This window comes from Aedes aegypti, chromosome 3, assembly GCF_002204515.2.
Source record: "Aedes aegypti strain LVP_AGWG chromosome 3, AaegL5.0 Primary Assembly, whole genome shotgun sequence".
Classification (NCBI taxonomy): domain Eukaryota; kingdom Metazoa; phylum Arthropoda; class Insecta; order Diptera; family Culicidae; genus Aedes; species Aedes aegypti.
In genome coordinates, this window is record NC_035109.1 from 303,256,955 (window position 1) to 303,270,422 (window position 13,468).

Here is a 13,468-nt window from a genome sequence, read left to right on the forward strand (position 1 = left end):
TAGATATGTTGTTTGATAGTTTGCTTTTCGCTGTATGCCAGCCGCAACTCGGTAAAGTCCGAAGAAAGGGGCGCGGTCGGTAGGGAACGAACCCGGCGGCGGAAAGAGACTAAATTAGATAAATGTTTTCAAGGGTAATTATTAGCTATAGCTTATAGTTTTAATGTCTTTTAAAATGGCTTTCGTTAGCCGTCGCAAATGCAATGCGGCCCCGGTCCAATATTCGTCGTTGGGTAGGTCGCTTCATTCCGATGGTTCGGCCACAGACAAACAGACGTAAACATTTGGAACGTTTTCCTTTGAAAACCATTACACACTCCACATAATTGTCATCAGATGGTCATGTTGTACGAAGTACGATTAATGAGGCTTGCAGACTGAGCTATTATTATTAGTTTTATTAGGGAGATTTTCAGCCCGCGGCTGGTTCATCTCCAAGGACTGAGCTAGTGTGAAACGTCAAATACGAAAGAAAACGATGCACGCGCCTCTAGTTGTGAGATATGAAACAAAGGACATTTGAAATGACCGTTAAAAGCGTGATCGATGAGAATTTCATCAGTGTCACATCTGTATGTCTGTGATTCGATTGTTGCGAGAAGATGAGTGTATGTTTGCAGTAGATCGCGGTTTGTTCTGAGATTGGGAAAGCTTTTCGTTGCTGATGATAGCCGTACGGTCGGCTGAACTTTTTGCTACTTCATGATGTTTAATCGTGATTGGTGATTTGAATTTGGGGATAGTTTATGGGATTGAAGTGATATCTCTCGGTTGGGAGAAGAAAATGTTTCACAATGATTGCCATTCCATGATCAAGCTCGATTCAGCGAGTCTGTAACCGACTGGATTACATCTGAAAGTAGCACAATTCCATGCTCTCTTTGTGCAATGCAAAATTGCGAATTTCTCTTGACGTCGGTTGCTCACTTACTGAACATAACATTGCACACGCCACAATTGAGCTGAGTATTCTTACATCAGGCGATTATCGATTAATTGCCGATTTCCGGGGCCATACTGGGTGATGATTGAGTTTCTTTAGATAGATGATGATGTGCTCTCCAAGACTCTTGCGTAAGGTCTCATTTTCGAACGCTTGCTGTAGAGAGTAGTTCTTGCTTCAATGAGATTACTATTCAGAAGAAACTTTGCGAATGCCTTATTCTTTTTCTTTGCAAGCTTTGAATTCTTTGTTTTATATCATATCACATCAATAAGTAGTTATATTTGATTTAACGTTAATATAATCTTCTAAAACCGAGGATATTAAAAAGACGAGTTCAGTACAGTGATCTAAAGCTCTTGAGTCAAATTTGTAATAGAATTCTTTTCGCAAAAAAAACGGGTAACACTTCACCTGATCCCGCATTACCATGAGAATGGCAGCAAAAGGTCGCATCATCCCGTGGGATCAATCCATGGGATAAAACCGAATCCGCGCTACGCTTTGATCAATTATCGAAAGATCCGAAACCGTTCAATCAACTCTTGGCTCACTCTCTCTCGCCGCACGAAAATCAATGAAGACGCCTCAAGTGCGTATGTAGTATTATCCCGCACACACCGCAGAGCGGTTCAGAACGAAGTATAGGGGAAAAAAATCAATAAAGCTTCTTGATAACTAACTTTTAGCCAACCCTAAATGATCGGCAAAGATGCGACGATGCACAGTGGTTCAGATTCAAGAAATCTTGGCATAAATTAGGCATGCCCAATTTTTTACATCATGCTAAGTGATAAGTTATGATCATGATAAGCGTAGATATGTATTAGGACTGAAGATCAATTTTAGGGCATATTAACATTTTTTTTTTTGGTTTTCGTAGAACACAATTTCAACTAAATTGCTGTTTATCATACATTTTGAGACTTCCAACTTTTCCAAAATCAAATGTTCAAAGCAAGCGAAGAAAAACATCGTATCTGTATCGGTCTATAATCGGAAATGATTCGCAAATTGTAACAAGTTTGGTAAATAGCAGCTGAAAAAATAAGCCCCAAAGAGAAAGAGAGAGAGCGATGATAATTGATTATTGTACGTGTCTTTTATTATCTGATATTGTTGATGGATGTTTGACTTTGTTTTCCATCAATAAAATGTTTTTTTTAACTAGTTCGTTTATTTGAGGCTCAATCGCGTTTAACGCTTTACGGAGCCGAAATTCATGTTTTGTATTATGTACAATGTATTTACTTTTTCAGTTTCAAAGTTAGTACGGGATAGAGCCAGGGTACTCGTGACAACTCTAGGTTAATGGTCACAATTTTTGGAAGGAAGGACATGGTAAGAATTGAGTTTAGGGTTCTCTGCAGCTCATCCGGGAGGTATGACGAGGTAGCTCGATTTTCGTATCATGGTGTTGGTACCAATTTCTTGTCGGTATTCGTCTGCCGGATGGCCAGGATCCTCAATCCAACACAAAGGGGACAACACACAAAAAAGAACTGGAGAAAAAAAACACAAGAGAATTAAACTTTTATACAAGACAAGCGAAGAAAATCGTAAATTGCAACCATATAAATGAGATCGCGGGTGCCCAACTCATCTCTAACTGGAACATAGGGTTGACTTCCTCGGGCCGCAAGGGTATCCAAAAGTTGCGCTCTGGAGGCGTCCATATCCGGGCACTGCTAAACTACGTTATCGATGTCATCATGACCGGAACCTCACCTATTACAAATATTGCTCAGCGCGAGATTAATCCTGTGCAGATCAATAAAATGTTTGTAAATTGCGGTTTTGCCACCTTCTCAGAAAACCGGACCTCTGCGTGACTTCAAGCGCTTCATCGATCTTGGTGGTTCCAGGAGCACCAGGGCAGGAGATCGCTTAAATGCGTGACCTGACCTCTTAACTTCTTAGCGCGCTTCTTTCCGGCAAAGTTGCGCAGCGTTTTGTTCGAAAACAGCGCAGTCATCCAGCCCAGACTGGGAATATTGATAATCGACTTTTGATATTGGGCTGCCTTCCCGCTGCTGTTGGATGACCGACCGGGGCTAGCACAGTTCACACCAGGTTCCATTGCTGGGTATCAGGTGTAGCACCAGCAAAGGTGTGTGCTGTTTGTGGATTGAGGAAATTGAAACTTTTTCTTGCAAAATTGACGTTTTTGGGATGATGGATACGCGTGTTCCTTCGCTGGAGAGCTGAGAAGAAGGAAAGTTAATTTCGAAACAGATCGGTTTATTGTGCGTGGATCGAATTGAATGGATGTGTGACATGGATCATCGATTGATTGGTACTTAATGAATGTGTAGCAACTAGAGATGGGCGACTCACCCACGAATCATTCAAAAGAGTCAACTCTCGAAAGTGAATGAACGAATCACGGTTCTTTTCAAAAGAGTCATGATTCATTTGCACCGAATATTTTAGAAGAGGGTTTAAAAATTCACTAGGAATCATATTTTAGAGTTGGAATTATCATAGTCAAACAATTCGGACATGTATTAATAGTTAAATTTCCTGTACGAAAAATATTCTCACACAAAAAATGTTATACTCTTTATTTCTTGTGTAAAATACAAGATTCATTTTTGGTTTTATAAAATGAGTCATCGAATCGATCAAAAGAGTCGATTCACTTTTGTGAGTGAGTCACCTACGATTCGCTCTCAAAATTTGATCATTTTGCCCATCTCTAGTAGCAACGAAGAGAGTTTGATCAAAGATTATTTGGTTTTATTGGAGAATTACGGACATATTCACATTTCGCTGTTTCAGGCCAGTCTTTTCTTTTTTAAATTAAAAAAAAACCTCTTAGAAGATCACTATTTAATATTGTTACTACCACTGAATATTGTTGGTACCACGAACAAAAGGAAGAGTGAATCACCTAATTCTTTACATCCTTCCAAAAACCGGGATTAAAAACTGTCACTTAACGTGGCAAAAATGGAATTAAGGACGTTTCTCCGAAATGCTCGCTTTCTTCCACAGGGTGAAATTTAGGGTTTTGGTACCGGGAGTACCGGTACCGAAAGTACCAGTATTACCGACCAATTTTTGGTACCGAAATACCGGTACTAGAAGGCATTGAGTACCGGTATTTTCGGTACTGAAGAAAAATCTAAAATTCGTTTGAATCAACATTTTTTTACAATAAATGAATAACGAAGAACTCCTCAGGTCCATCAAGGAACGCATTACATGAAGACTTATTCTAATTATCATCTTTTCTGCACTAAGGATGATTTTTCTCCCTACATAGAAAGAACGCTCATTGTTTGCATCTTGTTTCCGTTAAAAACCTTTAAAAACATTGAAAAAAAAAACTATGGTTGTTACTATTGAACGGAAATGATTCAGCAGATCCTATGGTTACCAACAAGATTATTGAATTTTTACTAATAATCGAATACAAATAATGCTGCTGATGATGAATATCAAGCCTTCTGACAACAAGCCATATATATAAAAGAATATTTCAGGGTATCGAAACATTTGAAAGTGCTTCAATTATGACACAAGGATTGTTCGGAATAATTCATATCAAAGGATCAAAGCGAAATATATGTTAACACTTCACGATGCATTGGCAACAACCGGATGGATTTAGAAAGAGCTTTTTCGGTGCCTGAAAGTTTTGTTACCAATATACGCACATGTATGGCAGTTAAACATTGAGCTTTGAACATGTTTTGCATTTAAAGTCCTACTTTATGAATGAAAAGCAAGGTAATAACATGAAGATAGTCAAAAAATTATTCCTTTTGAACGATTTTGGACATATTTGGTTAGAATTTTAATTCATAAAAATGAAGAATAAGCTTTAGCAAACTTGTATTGATTGACGAATTAGAAAAAGTTGCAAATATTTTATCCAATATAGTGTGCTTTAGATTTATTGAAAAAAATCTTCCAGTACCGGTATTTTACCGGTACTACCGGTACTGAGAGTTACAGTACCGAAAAACCGGTACTCGTCAAAAGGGGTCGGTACTGGGAACCCTAGTGAAATTGTTATTGTTGATAATTGCATCGAAATGAGCAATCAGTTTGATGCTTTAGACGAATTTTTCGAACATCAAATTGAAGCAGTATCTTACCCAGGCTCTTTGATTCAAGTGAGGAAGCAAAGGGTGTAACCAATTGTGGTCATTTGTTCCAAATTTGCGGGATTTTGGCAGGAGATCTTGAACTCCATTAGGCGAATCGAAGTCTCCTTTCAAATGGCAAAAACAGGAGACTTTCGCGTTTTACCGGAAACTCTTAAAGATCACGAACTTCTTATCAAACATCTTGAAGAGAAGAAGCACCATTTTTTTACTTATGACGACAAAACTGAACGTTTGTTCAAAGTTGTCTTGAAAGGTGTCTCAAGTGACTGTAAGTCACCTGAAGAGATCAAAAATGGAATAAATGATTTACTTGGTTTTTTCCCAGACCTAGAATAAATTGTGAAAAAGAGAACGCAATCTGGCAATCTTCGGAAAGGGTTTTCTCAAGAATATTTTTTTTTTCACTTTTACAGAATTTATCTAAATAATAAAAGCAACACTTACGTACATTTCCAGTGACCTGTAGGAAATTTCCAGAACCCCAATCAGTGGCGTCGGTGCTCAAAGTTGTGTCATGGTACCAAAATTGTCGCATGGATGCTAAATGCATGATTTGCGGAGGTTCTTCTCGCTCTAAGGACGTCTGCCCTGCGAAGAAAGATATCACAAAATTTGTTTGCGTAAATTGCGGGGTCAACCGTGAGTCTAACTTTTATTTTTTTCTTTGTTTTATTTCATTTATGTCTGTTAAAAAATACGACACAACAATTTTAAACATTTCCTACTGAACCATTGTTCTTTAAAAGGTGTTGATCAATATCCTATCTTTCAAATTGTAAATTAGTTTGTAGTTCGAGTCATCACTAGTTAATTACCAAATTTTTGCAATTATGAAGAATGTATTGTTTTAGTTTCCGTTCGAAAGTGAATTGCGTATGAGCTGTTTTGATTTGTTCTGGATTTGATTATATATACTCGGTCCTACATTGGCAAATCGACGTCGCCCTATCTCCCTTGTGAATCCCGGTCTTTGAAGATGATGAGCATATCTGGTTCGGTGTTGATGAAACGCACTTGCAGAGATCCGTTATGGTGGATATTCTGCTCGTTGATGATTTTGTACATTAAAGTTCCAACTTGAAGAATGCGAATCCCTAGTATTGGTGGCGCCTTATGTTGAGGTAGCTCGTGAAGGTCTCGTGTTGTAAAAAGGTACGGTAAGTTTAGAATTGACTTTATACAGCGGTTTTGTTGAATTTGTAATGGTTTAAGATAAACCTTATAGCAAGAACCCCAAGCTGCGATGCTGTATTGGTAACGGCTATTGATGGAAGAGTAGTAGATTTTCATCAGAACATGGACTGGAACAAACTTGGAGAGTTTTGGTAGGATTCCACAGAGTCATGAACACTTGGAGACTATTGTTCGAATTTGGAAGTCTCAACTAAGGCGCCCAGATACTCATAATCTGTCACTTTTTCAATCAGTGTACCATTAATCACCAGATCTGGACAAATCTCTTTGTCACATTTGAGTGAGCTAGCAGATTATTTTCCAAATATGTCGAGACAAGCTCCATATCTTGTTTCATCTCATCTACAATTCTTCCTGCGTGTTAGAATACCGCAAGATACTGTGCGAGCTTTGCTCTTCATTCCATTGAAGACAACTTGTTGATACAGGTTGAACAAATAGCTTCTGATGATTTTGAGAGGAGCACCACGAATGTCGTAAGCTTCCAACTTTTTCAGCAACATCTCAGGGTTGATTGTGTCGAATGCCTCAGATAAGTCCAAGTATATGGATCCAGCGCAACTCTTTTTGTCCACAGCAGTTGAAAATTCATCTACCAACTCTAGAATAGCAAATTCAGTTGATGATCCTTGTCTGAATCCAAACTGATGTTCATACAGCATTCCGGTGATCCCGAGAAAACTTGAGAATGTTGTGTAGATCAGCTTTTCAAATATCTTGTTGCTGGGTAGAACTGAGATGGGCCGATAGTTAGTTGGTTAGGGTATGATTACCCTTTGCGTAGACGAATCTGCAGTGTTCAAACCGATTTATCCAGCCAGAATCTCTCTTTTATTCCATGTCTGGGTATCAACATATTCATATTTATAAACTATTTCGGCTACTCCTACAATTCTTACCCATAGACAACCCCACTGCAGAGTGTGTGATGTACCTGCTCTCTAACACTCCTCCTCATCACACAACCTCCGAACCGCATATCTGCCACAGAGCTCTTCCTGTCATCCAAGCTCCTTCTGGCACCGAGCTACCGAACTTCTCCTAGCCTTGAGATCATCCTGGTCAGCTGCACCGTCACCTCTTGGTCAACCTCACCGTCCTCCAAGCTCCTGCTGACTCTCGAGTTCCTGCAGCTCTTCTAAGCTCGTCCTCTTCGATCAGTCAGCATCCGTACCTCGTTCCCGGCATCTTGGCCTCCAACTCTTGGGCATCTCGTCCAAGTCCAAATTCGTCGGCGGATTTGCATGAATGGCAACCGGGGAGATACCAACCGTTCTGTGACGACATCGTGAGGTGGCAATCCGAATAACTTGTCCAGATATACAAAACCGTTCGATTTTGACAGAGCCGGAACCTTCCTCACCGAAATTCTGCCTCACCGTTAAGGCCATGTCTCCTCGTCCAGGTACTTCCATTGAAGCTGGCTCAGCATCCTCCAGCTGAGGGATATGTGTTCGAGTCCCATCGGTCGAAGACCTTTTCGAGTTGAGAATGCCAAGTAGAAGAAGAAGAGTTGGCATGGCGTCTGTTTAGGTCTTGATGAAAAATCATGAAATTTGAGTCGCATGATGGCTCTATAGCATCCTCCAGGCGTTCCTGGGCCCATAACCTGTTGAAATAAACGACTACTACAAAACACGGTCAACGTCAGTCCAACAAGGAAATTAATAGTTTTGGTGTATTATCATTCATCAAGTCCTGTCACGCCATTTGAATGATGATCACACTCTCACAAAATTCTCTTCAGCTCTAACTGTTCGAATGCACGTTTAATCATTTTCAATCAGTTACACGACTCATTCACTGCAGAATCGTCGATGACCGTATCTGGCTGATGAAAGGTAACGTTTTTCGTTCCCGGATTTCCCCAGGTAGAATCTCCAGCAATGCTAATTTTTCAGTTACCGATCGCTTGCTTAAGAATCATGCTCACCAAGTAAATTATAATCATGCTCATTCACAAGCCAATTTTCTTCCGTCGGATAGCCGTTCGAATCAGAAAGCCTTAAAAAGTTCCAAAATAACTATATATAACAAATCTAGAATGTATCGGAATACCAGAATTTCATGAAAAAATTTGAAATTTCAAAGGAAATTCGAGAATCTTGGATGTCACAATTCTCATATAAAGTTCATTTCGGTAGATTTCATTATAAATTCCTTCAAGGATTCTTTACTACACGAATTTTTCGATTTTTTTCCCTCAATTAATACCTTCGGGAAATCGCAACGTGAATTACTCCACGAAATTTTCAGAGATTCGTTTTGGTCTTCAAAACATTTTTGCGTAGATTCCTTCAACAATTCCTCTAGAAATTTCTCAAAAGTTGAACCATGGAAATTTATCAAAACAATTCTCTAGGAATTTCTCCAAGGATTACATAAGGAAAATCTCTACCTAGATTCCTCTAGTGACACATGGATTCCTCCAGATATTTTTTCAATAATTCTTGGAGATATCCCTGAGAGGACTCTTGAAAAAAATCTTATAGTAATTTCTTGTAGATTTCCTAGCGGAACCTCTGAGGGAACTCCTGATGGTATGCCTAAAGGAATCTCTGGAATCATCCCTAGAGGAATCTTGAGTGGTCTTCCTGAGGAAATTTCTGCTAGTATGATTGGAGGAATTTCTGTAGAAATCACTGTAGAAATAACAAGAATAATTCTCTAAGATCCATGTAGGAATTTCTGGATAGAACCAGAAGTTTTTGTAGAGATTTTCCGGGTGGGATTCATGGAGAAATCTCTGAAGCAATCCTTGGAATAATTGCTTGAAAAGCTCTCAGAGAAATTCATGGAGGAATCTCAGTAAAGAATATACTTGAGGAACCTATGGAGGAATAATTCGCAAAATCTCTAGAAGAATCATTGTAGAGGTTGCAGAATAATATTTGCAGGTATCTCAATAGAACCACCTAAAATGTTTGATAAAATCTTGTTTTTATTTAACAACACGGAAGAACATGTTTCTTCAACTACTTTAGCAATTTTTCCCGCTCAAATAACGGCTACATCATGTTTAAACTTCAATTTAAAGTTGGGTCCATAAATGAACCTTGACACTTGTGATCATGTTTGACGTTCGCCTAGTCGACAAAAGCACAACAGGGGTTTTAGTTTTAATACTGGGGTTGTTCCTATCTGACATTTTTGAAGCGACACGGAAAACAAAATACACCCAAAATTTGAGTTTAAGCCAAAGGGTGTGACAAAATCTAAAAAAAATGTTTTCTGGACTTAGACCAACGGAAAACATTAGAAAATTGAGTAAACATGTGTTTTTGGCCAAAACTTAAGCGTTTGGCACTAAAATCAGGACGGGGCTTTAGGGCCCTATTTCTGAAGGAATTGCTATATGCTATATGCTCTTTCGGAACTAACAACTAGCAACGATCAAAAGTTCTCCTTGGAGGAATTCCTGTAGGAATTATTGGAGCAATATCCGATGAAATCCCGGTGAAATTCCTGAAGAAAACGCTGTAGGGATTACGATAGAGATTATCTTGGACAAATTTCTGGTACATTCTTTGGAGGAATCTTCGAAGGAATTCCTGGAGAAATCTCTGGAAGAGTGTCTGGAGAAATGGTTGGTGGAAACATTGGAGATATTTCTGGAAGAACTCTTGATGGAATATCTGGAGGTTTTCTTGAATGAATTCCTGGAGCTTTATTTGAGCTGCTCTCAATACATGAATAATGACTTGTTGAATGATGCCAATTCATTATATTATTTTTTTTTCTGAATTGGCCTAACGGAAACGGCTTTGGGTATTGGCCTCACTACCAAGATAGCCGTAGCGGTAAAAACGCAGCTTTTGAGCAAGACCAAGCTGAGGGATATGTGTTCGAGTCCCATCGGTCGAAGACCTTTTCGAGTTGAGAATGCCAAGTAGAAGAAGAAGAGTTGGCATGGCGTCTGTTTAGGTCTTGATGAAAAATCATGAATTTTGAGTCGCATGATGGCTCTATAGCTTTATATGGTGGTCTGAAAATGTACACGTCCCACCCTACCGGAACCAGTTCCGGAATTTTCCGACCAGATCTGGCAAAATCTAATTGTTGGTACCCGCGGAACTCTTGTTAATCGGAATGGAAAATCATCAAATTTGAACTGTCGTAAAACACATGCGTATGAACTTCTGCATAAGATATGTACCAGTTCCTTCTAAAACAGGTTCCACGTGCCCTTGTGTCCAAAGTGGCCATACTTTTAAACATTTGCCGGTTTCACATCTTTCATATAAAGTTAAAAGAACAAAAATCGGTTTAACAATGGGTTTTAAGCGCATTTTAAAGTCATATTACATATTGATGCATTAGGTAGGTTAAGCATACGTTGTTAGAAAAATCCTAAGCTATCTGTCAAATCGTACGCTTCATGTTACTCAAAGTCTGAAAGATTTCCTGTAATAGCTGGTGTTCCTCAAGGCAGCATTTAAGGACCAATATTATACAATATTTTCATATCTCATATACCTGAATTCCCTTAGGGATGTCAACAATCTTTGTATGCGGATGACACAAGCCTCGCAAAACCTGCGTGTCATCTATAGTAGATTGCAAGTTTGAATATTTTTTCTTGGTACTTGCAAAAATGTAAGATTTCCCAAAAATTTCTGAAACTCAAGTTATAATATTCCAACATCAACCAAAAGCTCTTTATTTGAAAAATTCAAATAGACATGTTGTCACGATGAGAGGGGTTCCAATAAATTAGTCATATAAAGTAAAATATCTAGGGCTCATGCTAGATAAAAATTAAACTTTCATCCACTTATTACAGGAAAAAAAAACTTTGGCTTAAGGTGAAACATCTCAGAATCCAAAGAAGGCCGCCACAATGGCCGACTTGTGCCCCTACTCACGTTTCCAAGGGCACTAAACTGGAGAAATAGTTGGTAAACGTTTCGGATCTTCTTATTTTAAGCTTTCTGCTAGTGCACAAAGCCAAAATAAAAAGTACACTGTTGTTGGATGCTTTCTTAACGAGATTTGTGCCTTTGAAGTTTTAGTGCAACCCTAGAAATTAATTCCAAACTGTTTCACCTTAAGAACAAGCTTTTGATCTTCAAACAAATCCTCTACCGGATCAGGGTTGGAACCTACGACCCTCAGCATGGTCTTATAGTTTTGCATAGACCATTTTACGACTCTGTAAACGCCGTTCTCCCGATGCAACTCGTGGCAACCCAGTGGAGATTTCCCAGTCTTGTTTACTCCCCAACCAATTGAAAGAATTATTAATTTGCGCTGACCCGAAGAGCACCGCTTCCCGTAAATAAAAATCAGTGGCCTGGGAACAATTGATCCGTAGTGACGCTCACTCAACTTGACGCTTCTAGGAATGCGTGACAAACGAGCGATTTTTTGCGCAGGCATCGCCATAGCGTTTTGCGCCACAGAAGATCTAGTTTGATCGAAGCGACGTGCGATACGTGACATGCATGATCGACGACAACGACATCACCGAGCGACGACGGAAAGACAACCCATTGAGTCATATTCATATGGGAAAATAAGCGCATTTCGCTCTTTTACATCGCAACAAACATGTTTCTTAGTGTCTCGTGTAATTGAAACCCATCACCCCCGCCGAAGTGCGCTCGCGTTGTTGATCGCTTTGATGATTAATCTCCCACGCGCGAGCTCCGGGTTGGAGATCGCACTGTGATTTGAGGTCGGCCAAAATTTCAAAAAAAAAAAACAAAGTTTTCGTAGCACTTTTGTGGTTTTAATGCAAAATTTGAAATAGATTCTTAAAAATCTGAATTTTATACATTTCTTTCAGGGGACTGTGGATAAGTATTATTATAAACACATAATATTTTAATCTTCTCTATTATCAAACATTACATTCATTTCTTATATCTAGGTGTTCTGAGTTAGGCAACACAATTATCCTAATTGGTAAAACGAAATTAAGCTTTTATTAACATTTTGTTAACAACATATTACATTTCATTAACCTCTAGACGGTACCACTGTGCGGGGTGGCGCAACAATTCACAAATCGTGAATCGAATCGTTTGTCGCGCGCGCAAAATCTAGTTCTGTCTTTAGCAAAACAAATTAAAAATAATAGCTCCGGTCATATTTCTCATGTCATCTTTCCGTTTCTCATCGATCTTTTTCACAGAACCAACCAATTCTTCCAACCAGTTGGCAATAGTTGCAACAGCAGCAGCATCGAAGCCTAGAGCCAACCTTCTTGCCAACAGCAGTAGCACTAGCAACGAAATCGACGACATCAAAGACCCAGGAACAGTGGACCAGACCGTCACGATTATGGACCAGATGAACAATGTGGTGACAACGACGACGACAGTGACTGCCATAGCCAGTACCGTACATCAGTCGACCGGCGGCGTGGGAGGAGGAGGAACGTCAGCAACGGGAATCATCATCAGTAGCAACAGCATTAGTAAAGTAGTTCCACCAGCATTCTCACGGTTGCCTCCGGATGGGCATGAGTTCCCGCCGAACTTCAGCGAGCCCACACCGAACGGAATGACCGTCGTCACACAGTCGCAGACCGTGGTCGCCTCGGCGATGGCGCTGGCCAAGGGAGATAAACATTCCAGGTACGTAGAGGGACATGGGGTTACTTGGGTTGTGCGGGTTTTTGTTGACGTTCGCATTGCCATTTTAATGAGGTTTGCGAAACGTTAGATTACTCAGAGAAACTCTCTGGAAGTTGGTAATTGTTAACTAACGTTTTCTTGATTGATACACTTATTTGCATACTTATTTATTACTGACAAAACTCGCCTAATGACTTGGATTGTACAGACCCTCCAAAATCTCGTTCGTTTTTGGTAGGCTAGGTCAGGGCAGACATCAGATAAGATTAAGTACAGAAAGAGTGCTTTCTTTAGATTTCTTGTGGTTTTCCTAAAAAAGTTTTTCATTTAGAATACTTTCAAGATATAAATCTGGAATTTCCTTAAGGATACCTATATTAATTTTGTTTACTGGAATATTTTGCTTTGCTCGAACTAAGAGGGAGCATGGTAGTGCTATACGAACAACATGCCAAGACGCCTTCATAGGAGACGTTAGCCAGAAAGAAGAACGTTTCAAGTAATAGTGTTTCATATGGTATGCCATCTTCAACATCTAATCCAATTTCTCTCGCCGTTCCCTTACGGTATCTATACTTCTAGTATTCTTTGCTTTTTTATCCATGCTCTTACTTTGAGCAAAATAGACCGAT

The 13,468-nt window shown here is 39.4% G+C and overlaps 1 protein-coding gene across 5 annotated transcripts in view; it reads left to right on the top strand.

Moving 5' to 3' along the window:
- Window positions 1-13,468, top strand: part of LOC5572713 — a 471,505-nt gene that overhangs the window by 443,666 nt on the left and 14,371 nt on the right. For all 5 annotated transcript variants that reach the window (XM_021850448.1, XM_021850446.1, XM_021850444.1 and 2 more), the window contains one exon: window positions 12,392-12,836. In XM_021850448.1, the coding sequence (XP_021706140.1) occupies window positions 12,541-12,836 (296 nt within the window). In that variant the 5' untranslated portion in view covers window positions 12,392-12,540. The remainder of the gene's footprint in view (window positions 1-12,391; window positions 12,837-13,468) is intronic.